At 43.2% G+C, this 12,849-nt stretch overlaps 1 protein-coding gene across 2 annotated transcripts in view; it reads left to right on the forward strand.

Moving 5' to 3' along the window:
- Nucleotides 1-12,849, forward strand: part of USP19 (ubiquitin specific peptidase 19) — a 150,952-nt gene that overhangs the window by 69,248 nt on the left and 68,855 nt on the right. For both annotated transcript variants that reach the window (XM_082265345.1, XM_082265346.1), the window contains exons 12-17: nt 66-199; nt 403-561; nt 5,895-6,005; nt 11,115-11,225; nt 11,458-11,559; nt 12,314-12,454. In XM_082265345.1, the coding sequence (XP_082121471.1) occupies nt 66-199; nt 403-561; nt 5,895-6,005; nt 11,115-11,225; nt 11,458-11,559; nt 12,314-12,454 (758 nt within the window). The remainder of the gene's footprint in view (nt 1-65; nt 200-402; nt 562-5,894; nt 6,006-11,114; nt 11,226-11,457; nt 11,560-12,313; nt 12,455-12,849) is intronic.

Genomic DNA, 12,849 nt, shown 5'->3' on the forward strand with positions numbered 1-12,849 from the left:
GTTTAAATATCAAAGTTTTTTTGTTTTTTTCTGCTTATCATTTTTGCATCCCATTTCTTTACTAGATCACTCATTTGAATCGGAGATCAACTGCAACAACCCTCTAGGGACCGGTGGTCGTCTTGCAGTTAGCTTTGCTGTGTTGTTAAGAGCTCTGTGGAAAGGCACACATCATGCCTTCCAGCCATCTAAACTCAAGGTAGATATCCGTATCTTGTCTTTCTCCCTAGCAACTGTTCCCTTTAGTGAGGTGTATTGGAACATATATTTTTGCTATTTTTATCTTTCTGTATTGATCATAGAACAAGATTTCCACAAAGACACCAGATTGCTGGTGGCTTTGCTTTTGTTATGTGTTTTTATATTTAGCAAATCTAACACTCGTGACTACTCTTTTTGTAGGCAATCGTTGCAAGCAAAGCTAGCCAGTTCACAGGTTATGCCCAGCACGATGCCCAGGAGTTTATGGCTTTCCTCCTAGATGGGCTTCATGAAGATCTAAACAGGATTCAAAACAAGCCATACACGGAAACTGTGGATTCGGATGGAAGGCCGGATGAGGTACAGCAAATACTCTTGACTTTAATTAAGAGTCAATTTGTGACCATGTTAATATCGATGTAGTAATCTAATATTGTCTGTTTGCTAGGAATGTGGTAAGCAGACTCTTGTGACTGTATATGTGAACCCTCACCTTGTTATCAGCCCATTCAGTTTAAAATAGAATTGAAAGGAAAAACATTTGTGTATAAAGTGCATCCGGAAAGTATTCAGAGCTTCAATTTTGTACACATTTTATGTTACAGCCTTATTACAAAATGGATTAAATTCATTATTTTCCTCAAAATTCTACAAACAATACCCTATATAATGACATTGTGAAAGAAGTTAAATATCCTATGTACATAAGTATTCACAGCCTTTTCTCAATGCTTTGTTGAAGTACCTTTTGGCACCAATTACAGCCTCAAGTCTTTTTGAGTATGAAGCTACAAGCTTGGCACACCTATTTTTGGGCAGTTTCTCCCATTCTTTGCAGGACCTCTCAAGCCCCATCAGGTTTGATGGGGAGCATCGGTGCACAGCCATTTTCAGATCTCTCCAGAGATTTTCAATCGGGTTCAAATCTGGGCTATGGCTGGGCCACTCAAGGACATTCACAGAGTTGTCCTGCAGCCGCTCCTTTATTATCTTGGCTGTGTGCTTGGGGTCGTGGTCCTGTTGGAAGATGAACCATCGCCCCAGTCTGAGGTCCAGTGCACTCTGGAGCAGGTTTTTATAAAGGATGTTTCCGTACATTGCTGCATTCATCTTCATGCTTCACTGTAGGGATGGTAAATTTGTAAAACTACCCATTTTAGAGTGGCCTTTATCGTGGCCCGCCTAAGGCTGTCTAATCAGCATCTTGATATGCCACACCTGTGAGGTGGATGGTGCTCACTAACAGATTTGTGAAAAATATTTGAGAGAAATAGGCCTGTTGTGTACATAGAAAAAGTCTTAGATCTTTGAGTTCAGCTCATGAAAAATGGGGGCAAAAACAAAAGTGTTGCGTTTTTATAATGTTCAGTGTGTGTATATATGTATGTGTGTGTGTGTGTGTGTGTGTGTGTGTGTATATATATATATACTGATTTTAACTTGTAAGCAACTAGTGTCAGAAATAGGCTTGGTCCTTAAGTGGTTAAGCTTAGAAAATTAAAGATACCAATTTATCCAGAAGTTACAACATACACCAGTGATAACAGAAATTATTTTAGATGGACTGACTCATCCATCAGTCCAACATGCATCGCTGATAAATGAAATGCAGGCAGTCCCCGGGTTACAAACATCCGACTTGCATACTTCAGATTAGGGATGCACCGAATAATCGGCGGCCGAACATTATTCGGCCGAAAATAGAAAAAATAGCACTTTCGGTGTTCGGCCGAATAAGTCAAAAGGCCGAATAATTTTGTGCCGAATAATAGGGCTGAACGATAGTCGATATGATATTGACTATCGTTCTGTGGCCGTAGGCGATATTTACAGGGGGAAGGGACTCGGAGGAGGACTCACAGACTTCCGTGTTAGGCAGGGGAAGCCGGGACACTTCAGCGGTGAGCATACATACATTAATCACTCGTGCACTGCAGCCCGCCCCACACATTCAGTGAGTCTTACTCTCCTCCCTAGTTTTTTCAATGGCACATTCAGGAAGCCAATCACGCCGTGATTAGCTGCACAGCGAACCAATCACGCGTGCCTGCACACCTGATTGGTTCCGCTGTGCCGCTACTCACGGCGTGATTGGCTTCCTGAATGTGCCATTGAAAAAACTAGGGAGGAGAGTAAGACTCACTGAATGTGTGGGGCGGGCTGCAGTGCACGAGTGAGTAATGTATGTATGCGGCTGTGCTCCTTTCCAGGCTCCTACTAGTCCACCTCCAGCCTCCTACTACCACCACTGAGAGACTGTCTGTCACTGTATAATCTGATCGAGTCCACACTGACACTGACTGACTGTCACTGAGTAATTGATGTTACCACATTAACCCTGACCTGCCCAGTGCCCTGTATCTGCAATTAAAATTTACAAGGCTGCCTGCATGCTTCCTGATTTCCATTCCCAGCATCCTTCCCAATCCCTACAGTGTCACTAACATTAACCCTATGGTACAAGGCTGCAGTGTGCACTGAATCCCATTCCCTACAGTAACATTTAGGGAGAGAGAGAGAAACATGAGAGGACAAGAGAGAGAGAGAGAGAGAGACATGAGAGGACAAGAGAGAGAGAGACACGAGAGGACAAGAGAGAGAGAGAGAGACACGAGAGGACAAGAGAGAGGACAAAAAATTTATTATTATTCGGCTTCGGCCAAGAATTTCATTTCGGTGCATCCCTACTTCAGATTGGAGATGGCTATCTTTATGCTAACTGCATACTGACACCTGTCTGGTGGACCTGTCTGCAATCTCTCATCACTGCATTGCCAGTTCACCCTTCCTATACTATCCAGAACGTAAAAATTCTCTTTCGTTCACGGACTGACACAGCTCCTGGTTCTTCTTAACCATTGGGTTATACTGCCTCCTACAGGAGTAGGACGCTAGGCAGGAAAAAGCTTGACTACACCTATGGGCAGTTCCATAGGGTATACACCCACTCTGTTATAGGCATTCAGTTTTTTTTTTTTTCTGCCTAGTCAGGAGTAAGGACCTAGATTCTTGCTGGGATCTCTGGTCCTGGTAATTTTTTTCTCTTTAAATTGAATTTAAACTTTGACCTTTTCCAGGGGTTTTTGCTCAATACTCTTTACAGTTCCCAGGAAAGCAAGGTACGTCCAATTCTGGACCTCATGGCGCTAATCTGCTTTGTGCGGGTACTGAAGTTCTGCTTACAGGGTCTGTTTTGGGCGGTACAAGACCTGTTACATCAACAATTGATTGTCCCGGTTCCGACTTCGGAACGTTTCCAGAGTTTTTACTCAAATCTGTTTACAGTTCCCAGGAAGGAAGGCAAAGTGCGTCCAATCCTGGACCTCAAGGCGCTGAACTGCTTTGTGCGGGTGCAGAAGTTCAGAATGGAGTCCATTCGCACGGGAGTGGCGTCCCTACATCAGGGGGTTTTCTTCTTGCTTCTATCGACATCAAGCACGCCTACCCACACATTCGAATATGTGCCGGTCACCAGAGCTTCCTCCGTTTTGCCGTGGGCGAGGAGCAGTATCGGTTTGTGGCATTGACCTTTGGTCTCTCCTCCATTCCTTGGGTCTTCACAAAAATGTTGGCCCCGGTGCTGCCATCGTTCCAGTTCTCACTAACTCCAGCCACGACTACTGTGCAGGATTCAGGCAGAAAGGATTCCGGTCATTCTAGTGGCTCCAGACTGGCCTCACCGAACTTGGTACGCCGATCTGTTACAGCTGTTCTCCGATGCTCCCTGGGGACTTCCTCTCAGGAAGGATCTGCTGTCCCAAGGACCAATCTTCCATCCTGCTTTACAGTCGCTGACTTTGACAGCTTAGCTTTGGAATGCCAGGTGCTGAAGGATATAAGTTTATCCGAGTCGGTGATTCCTACACTGTTGAAAGCTAGGAAATCTACGTCTATCTACCGCTGTATTTGAAAGATGTACATTGCGTTGTGTGCGTCTCTTGGGGGTTCATCCTCACTCCTTCTTGGTGGATTGGATCTTAACCTTACTTCAACAGGGGGTTGAACAGGAATTGGCCTTGAGTACCATCAAGGGCCAGGTATCTGCTTTTGGCAGTTTTTTCCAAAAGACCTTTGGCCACATACTCCCTGGTGTGTACCTTTCTTCAGGGTGTCCGACATTTGTTTCCTTCTGTGTGGCTTCAGTTGCCGCCCTGGGCTCTTAATTTGGGGGTTTCAGCTCTACAGAAGCCTCCCTCTGAAAATATTCGGGAGTTTTTCCTGCTTTCATTGTCTCGGAAGTTGGCTTTCACCTCTGCGCGCAGGGTGTCTGAACTGGCAGCATTATCCTGTCGTTCACCTTATGGTGATTCACAAGGATAAGGTGGTGCTTTGCCCCTGTCCATCATACCTTCCTAAGGTGGTCTCTGACTTTCATTTGACTGAAGACATTGTGTTGCCTTCCCTGTGTCCCAGGCCTAAACATTCAAAGGAAATTGCCTTGCATGTCTTGGATGTGATTCAGGCAATTAGGTTATACCTGGCAGCTACAGAGTCTTTTTAGGAAGTCGCTCTCTATTGTGCTCACGGACGGACCTCACAAAGGGTTGTCGGCTTCCTCTGCGACCATTTCCAGATGGATCAGACAGATGGTGGTTCAGGCCTATTCCATCAAGGGTCAGGTTCCTCCTTTCCCTGTCAAGGCGCACTCTATTAGGGAGCCTAGTGCCTCCTGGGCTTTCCGTCATCGTGCGTCAGTGACGCAGTTTTGCGAGGCGGCCACCTGGTCGTCGGTGCACACTTTTTACACTTTTATAAAGTGGATGTGTTTGCATCTGCGGATGCTTCTTTTGGCTGCAAGGTTTTGCAGTCTGCTATTTAGAGGACTTGTTCCTCTTTGAGGGTGTATTTTTCAGGTGAGCTCTAGTTGTTCATGGTAGAGCTCTAAACTACCTAGTTAGCCTTGGGAATATTTTTCTGATGTTTTCCCACCCCTCATGTTTAACGCTGCTTTAGGACGTCCCGATGGTTAAGAAGAATCAGGAGCTGTGTCTGTCAATGAACGAAAGAGAAAATGGGATTTTTGACTTACCGTAAAATCCATTTCTCTGATGTTCATTGACGGACACAGCACCCACCCCTCTGTGGAGTTGGCTTTCTTCTGACACTGCTTGTAACAAAACTGAGTGCCTATAGCTGAGAGAGGGAGTATACCTCCTGGGACTGCCCATTGGCGTAGTCAAGCTTTTTCCAGCCTAGTATCCTTTTCCCGTAGGGGGCAGTATAACCCAATGGTTAAGAATAATCGGGAGCTGTGTACATCAAAGAACATCAGCAGGAAGTATGGTGGCTTTCAAAAGACTCTTAGACGTACATCTCAAGGATCAGAACATTCAGGGGTATGAGAGATGATTACGGCCACACACACCTACACAGGTTGAACTGGATGGACTATTGTCTTTATTCAACCTCACCTACTATGTAACTATGTAAATAGATTTTACGGTAAGTCATTTTTTTTTTGACTGGTGTTGCACATAAAAAATGTACCTGTTCCAACTTACAAATTCAACTTAAGAACAAACCTACAGAACAAACCTACAGAACCTATCTTGTTCCTAACCCAGGGACTACCTGTAGATCTTTTGAATTGACTGACTGTTAAGAGCACAGATCTTTCACAACGGATGTTTAACTCATGAAGAAGCTGTACGTAATTTTTTTTGTTGAACTTGCATTACATTGTTTCCTGACAGGAGGTTGCTGATGAGGCCTGGCTGCGGCATAAGATGAGGAATGACTCCTTTGTGGTCGATCTTTTCCAGGGCCAGTATAAGTCAAAGCTGGTTTGTCCTGTCTGTGCTAAGGTGGGTTAATGCTTCAGTTGAAACCATTATTGCACATAAGCCCCTTGATGTGACCTGTCTCTGCTCTGTCCTTTTCATACTGTTAAAGTAATACTAAAATCTTCATATTTTTTTCTTTAAAAATAAACATTATGCTTACCTGCTCTCTGTGTAGTGGTTTTGCACAGAGCAGCCTCGGTCCTCCTTCTTGGGTTCCCCACCGGTGCTCCTAGCAGCTCTCTTCTGTCGAGTGCCACCACAGCAAGCAGCTTGCTATGGGGGCACCCAGGCTGAGCCGCATCTCCCTGTGTCCATTCAGACATGGAGCCGCTGTTCGGCCCTGCCCCCTCTCTGTCCTGATTGGCTCGCTGGAAGAGCCAGTGGCACTGCTGCTGTGTCTCAGCCAATCAGGCTGGAGAGTCCTGGAAGGCCGAGGCACTCGTGGACATCGCTGGATTGAGATGGGGCTCAAGTAAGTGTTGGGGGGGGGGGGTGCTGAGGGAGGAGCTGCGCACTGAAGGTTTTTATCTTCATGCACAGAATGCATTATGATAAATAACCTTCTGCCTTTAGAATCACTTTAGGTACCTTATGATGCATTCTGATTTAAACTTGTCCCTATTTACCCTTCTATGTTCCCTCAGTGACTGTATGCTGTCCTTTGGGACTTCACACAGGCAGCAGCTGGAGAGAACACTGGAACTTGAAATAAAAAGCGGAGTTAAAGTGCTTGCAAACCTCTGAAATAATAAAACAAACAAAGCATATTCTTCTATAGTGTGTAGTAGCCTCAATCCAAAGCACTTTGACTCTGTCAGATATCTTATTTCTTGTGCTATCTGCATGAGTCTGTTCTAACAATCTCTGTGACCCCAGACAATTCCAGGAAAGTGACCCCACCCCCCCTGCGCACAACAGATAATTGACCACCTCAGCTGTGCATTTTTTTTTTGTAAAAGGCTGGGGGGGAGGGAGGAACATACCCTCCACTCAGGTCTCAGATTATTTCAGTCTCTCTGCCCTATGCTGTGCAATGCATGACATCAGATCCCCGCCATCTGGAGCTGAGAAATGGGGTGTAAAAGGTGTTCTTTAATAGGCTGTAGAGAAGAGCGAACTGCAGATTAACAGATACAACTTATGTAGAAGGATTTGTTTTATCTCGGTGTATCACCTGAGGCCAGTTAGTGGGTATATGTAAGGGTTTACAAGCACTACATAATAACTCAAATATGCTTTCAATCATTTAATTAAAGCGGTAGTTAACTGCGCTATATTTTTTTTTTTTTTGCCCCCCAGGTTGTTTATGCCATAAAGTATAAATGACAAATTGGTAGCCCAAAAGAAACTGCGCAAATGGTGATATTCGATAATAAATTAGTTAAATTATTAATCAAATATTAATTATATATGTGAGGAATTGCTTCCATAGTGCAAGCTGCAATAAAAACGTGTATACGCATAAATAGTGAAAAAAGAGTGAATATATTGCGCTCAAACACTTAAAACACAACCAAAAAAGTGCTTGTGTGCATAAACATATAAATAAATATAAATGCTGGTAAATGTATGTGTATAAATAAATAAATAAATAAATGATGTGAAAAAGTCCTTAGTGAAATAAATCAACAGTCCTTAAAGTGCCCAGTGCAATACGGATCTCTCAGCAATGACTGAATATCACTCTAGCTTCAAGTGAGGGACCTCCACCATAGGGACTTTCTCCATGATCCCCTGATGACGTTAGCGCGTCTGACGAAACGTGCGTCGGGAATGTGAGACCGTGGAGTTACGGGTTGGTGATACGCAGGAACAGAGGAGCGTCCCGTACACCGAACCCATGCTACATTTACCCCATGAAGGCATTCTGTTTATGATGTTTGAGTAAGTGCATTTCTATTAATAAACCCCAATATTAGAACATACTACACTATCGGAGTCTCCTTATCTTTTTCCCTATACCACCCTGGAAATACTTGGAGTTCCTTGTGCGAGCTGAGCCATATAAAGGGACCTGAAGGATAGCTTGGAGGCATTTGTGGACCATATATGCTTTTTTAGACCCCCTGTAATTAAGGGGTCCACCAGCTTCGGTAAGAAGTATTTACCCTGAGCACTGGGTGGAGAAAGTCCCTATGGTGGAGGTCCCTCACTTGAAGCTAGAGTGATATTCAGTCATTGCTGAGAGATCCGTATTGCACTGGGCACTTTAAGGACTGTTGATTTATTTCACTAAGGACTTTTTCACATCATTTATTTATTTATACACATACATTTACCAGCATTTATATTTATTTATTTATATGTTTATGCACACAAGCACTTTTTTGGTTGTGTTTTAAGTGTTTGAGCGCAATATATTCACTCTTTTTTCACTATGCCATAAAGTGCTAGCATGCACAGCAAATTAGTACATTATGGTAGACTTGCCTGTCTAACGTTGCCCTCCAGCACTGTTGTGGGATCAATCCTGGCTGGCCCCCAGCACTTCCATCTTCGCCCAGCCTTCCTTCTGGGTGCCTTTGCTTTTGGCCGTGATTTCGTCACTTTCACGCATGCACACCAGAGTCACTTCGCCGCACCACAGGTTGGGGTCGTAAATTTTCGTTAAGCTGCGCTTCAGTGTACATGACGGCTGACAGGCAGGAGGATGCTTTTTATGGCTGAAATGACCGATGGGGTCTTTTTTTTTTTTTTTATTTTGACAGCTAGTGGAGGGGAGAAGATCCCCTGCTAGCTGTCCCAGCAGGTGCGGTGCATTCATAGACATGTTGCACACCGAATATTGGTGTAACATGTAACCTTATGCTTTTTAAATGTTGGTTCTTGTGTTTGGTTTTCTACAATACAGAATTGTGGTCTGACCACATATAACCTTGGCAATCACTAATATGAGCTGGCAGTCACTGGTGTCCTGTGTTATTATTTAGGAAAGGGCTCACATCTTCTAGAATCCACAATAAATTTTGGTGTTCACTATTTGCATTAGCCGTTTCCTGCTGGTTTTGTTTTTAATTTTTTTTTTCTAGGTCATTGCAGTGCGTTAACCACTTGACCTCTCGGAAGGTTATACCGCCTTCATGACCTGGCCATTTTTTGCTATTCAGCACTGCCCAGTTATGCAACGCTGTACCCAATAAAAACATTTTCATACTAATAGGGCTTTAGTGACACTGCTGCTCTGGTGTGGGGGGAATCAGGTTTTTTGGTTTTATTTTTTTTACACTGGTTTTGCTTATTCAGTAAAGATTGGCTACAGCTAATCACGTGGTACAGGTTGCCATGTACCATGTGATTGCTGTGGGCTAATCACAGATCATAACCGTAAGCAAGCTGGGGGTGAATGTAAATCTATTTATAACGGCTTGTTTACATAGTTATGTGATCGTTATAATCAATCCTAGTGAGGACATGATACCCAGTTACCAGTAAATCCTAGTGAGGACATGATACCCAGTTACCAGTAAATCCTAGTGAGGACATGATACCCAGTTACCAGTAAATCCTAGTGAGGACATGATACCCAGTTACCAGTAAATCCTAATGAGGACATGATACCCAGTTACCAGTAACTGTAATCTGCTGTGTCTGGTGGCTGCTCGCCCCTAACTTGGAACAGGTTGTACAATGTACAGGTACGTGATCCAGCCGACCTGTGCCGCCTGCCCACAGTAAATGTACTGTGGGTGGTATACAAGCTATAAAAGACAGTCCTGTTTTGACATCCTAATTTAAGATTCCCGTACAACAAACCTTCTATAGGGATAAGGGTCCATGCACACTGGGCATAAAAAATGCTGCTTAGACTGTCTTGTTTTTCTTTTTTTTCTGCCTTCATAAGCACCTATGTTAGTTTAATTTGTCCATGCACATTAGAGAGTTTAAAAGCATATGTGCAGAAAATTTTGTTTTTGAACAGAAAAATAAAAAACCCCCATCCCGTTTTGAGAGGAACTTTCAGGCAGAAAAAAAAGGAATGTCACTCTTAAAGAGGAAGTAAACCCTCCTCTGCACCTTTTACCTATAGGTAAGCCTATGATAAAGCTTACCTATAGGTACTGTAAATATCTCCTAAACATGTACCGTACCTTACATGCAGCCAGTGACATCACTGGCGCATGCGCTCTGAAGGAACGGCCGCTGGTGCCGTTCCTTCAGAGCCCCGTGCCGTGAATGTCTGCTCCCGGGTGCGTACGCGGGAGTGACGTCACCGCGGCTCCAGCCAATCACATGGCCGGATGCCGCGATCCCAGAAGACGGGCGACTTAACATGTCGCCCGTCATACAGGTAAGCGGGCGGCATGGCGGGGGTTCGTTCTAAGGTAAATATTTCATAATGAGCTAGTATGCGATGCATACTAGATCATTGTGTTTCTCTTTCAGGTTGGAAAAAAAAAATAAAAAAATTTAATGGGTTTACAACCTCTTTAAACATGGCGTTTAGGAGTGTTCGGCATTTTCAAATGTACATGGCTTTAAGTGAAAAATGAGCAGAGAGGAATGATTTGGGGGAAAATGCTTTAAAAAAAAAAAAAAGCATATGCCCATTAAGTCTTATTTATATATATATATATATATTTTCTGTTATGTGCGTTTATCAGGGAAAATAATCAACAAAGAAATATGGTTGGAGGCCACTGCATCCTGTGGATGTCAGTGTGCTTTTGTTTAATACTGTAATTGTTAGATACAGTTAGTGTATGTGTACATTTTTTTTTTTTGCCACTTGCCAGCCTATTAAAAGAATGGAGCGTCTTTTTTTTTTTTTTTTTTTTTTTTTTGGTTTCCCATTGTTTTTTTTGGTTTCCCATTGTTTTTTTTGGTTTCCCATTGTTTTTTTTGGTTTCCCATTGTTTTTTTGGTTTCCCCTTGTTTTTTTGGTTTCCCCTTGATTTAATCAGTGTACCAGATGAAATTATGAAAATACCGATGCTGCTAAATTTTGCCTTGACATCCAGACTGAGCTTGAAGGGTTTATTATTTTGGTAATTTATTTATTACAGAATAGAAAATAATACAGTTTTGACCTATATGTACAATCCTTATAAGTTGATATTCTGGTTTTGGTTATAACGCAAGAGTGTTTAAAATGATTTTTGAATTCCTGACAAAACTTTGTGTTTTAAACAGGTGTCTATTACATTTGATCCCTTCCTGTACCTACCAGTGCCCTTACCCCAGAAGCAGAAGGTCCTCACCATCTACTATTTTGCAAAAGAGCCACACAAGAAACCCATTAAGGTGAGACTGCTCATAAACGCTGTGCTACGGTATTAAAGTGGACCTGTTACCAGTAAAGAGTGTGGAACACCCCCCCCCCCCCTCCTAATTGACACACTTGCGCTGGAAGCGGTCTCAGAAGTTATTGAATGACATTCTCAGGAATACTGACCCATGTATGCGTGAAATGCAATAAATATATGCTGAGAAAGAATTGCGCAGTCTAACTACTTCTTTTTACACCTCTCTGCAGTTTTTGGTCAGTATCAGTAAAGAGAACTCTAGCGCCTCAGACGTCCTCGAGTCCATCTCTCAGAGTGTGAGAGTTAAGATGGAAAACCTGAGGTTAGCCGAGGTAAGACTAAACCTATTCTAAAGCTGTCCTCACACAGTGCAATCTCATTTAGCTTTACTAAGATATGATGTGTGGATATAAAATTCAATGGCTTGTTCAGGTAGTCTCTCTCAACTGCATGGTGGCAAAACTAAAGCCTAGTACACACACAACGAATTTCCGCCGACCGGTCGTCCGTCTTTTGTCCAGAGTGATGTTTTGTTGGTTGGAATGTGCTCTAGACTGCACACAAATTTTCCCGCACGACAAAATTCTACTTCAGAAGTGATGTCATGTGTTGGTTTGCTTTCTTTGTGTTCTTTCTTCTCTGAGCATGCCCAGACTTGCTCATTAGATTTTTCCCTGTCGAAATTTGTACTGACTGCACGAAAATCGGACGTGTTTTGACGGAGGACAAAAATTTTATAGCATGCACACCAGATTTTTTTCGGCCGAAAAGTCGGAGTCGGTTGTCGGAAGCATCATACTAACAAGCCGAAAATCGGTCGTCGGGCGAAAATTCCCGGCCGAATTTCGACTCGTGTGTACGGGCATTAAGACATTGTACAATCAGTTCGATTGTAATCTGTGTGACCAGCTTTAGATTGATTGCAAAACAGTGAATTGTATGTTAAAAATGTAACAAGGAATTCTATTTTTTATATTTTAAAGTGATTTTATATTCAATTGCCAAGATAAAAAACACATTACATAAATTGTGCCACCTTACCGATTTTTTTTTTTTTTTTTTATTTTTTTTTTACCCTTCTTTTAGGTAATGAAACACCGCTTCCACCGTATGTTCAGGCCGTCTTGCTCTGTGGATTCTGTCTCTCCGTCAGATGTACTCCTGTGTTTTGAGGTTCTTTCCCCAGAACTTGCCAAGGAGCGTGTTCTCGTGCTTCAGGTCCAGCAGGTATGCCATAGTTTTCACAGCTTTCCAAGAATAAACCTGAAAAGTCCTAAAGGTGCACCTGTATTCTGCAAAAGCACCACAATGTAACCAAATAAGAGGAGAGCAAAGCTCACCTGTACCATCTTTTTCAGATATAATACTGCTGTCCGTGATAATCAATGTCATTTTTATCTAGCAGCCAACTGAAAGCATTTCAGTAGGTTGCGGTGTTTCCAAAAGTGGCCTCAGCCTCTCTCAGGCCCTGTCCACATGGAGCGGGCTCTTATACAGAGCCCACAGACACAGCCCGCTCTCCTCTGAGTGGCCGGATGTAAACGGACCACCTGTCCATTTACACCGGTGTTAAGGGGTCCAAAGTGTGCCAAAAATTATCCCCCACACCATTCAGAGATGGT

Source organism: Pelophylax lessonae (assembly GCF_965119305.1).
Source record: "Pelophylax lessonae genome assembly, chromosome: 8".
In the NCBI taxonomy this organism is placed as follows: Eukaryota; Metazoa; Chordata; class Amphibia; order Anura; family Ranidae; genus Pelophylax; species Pelophylax lessonae.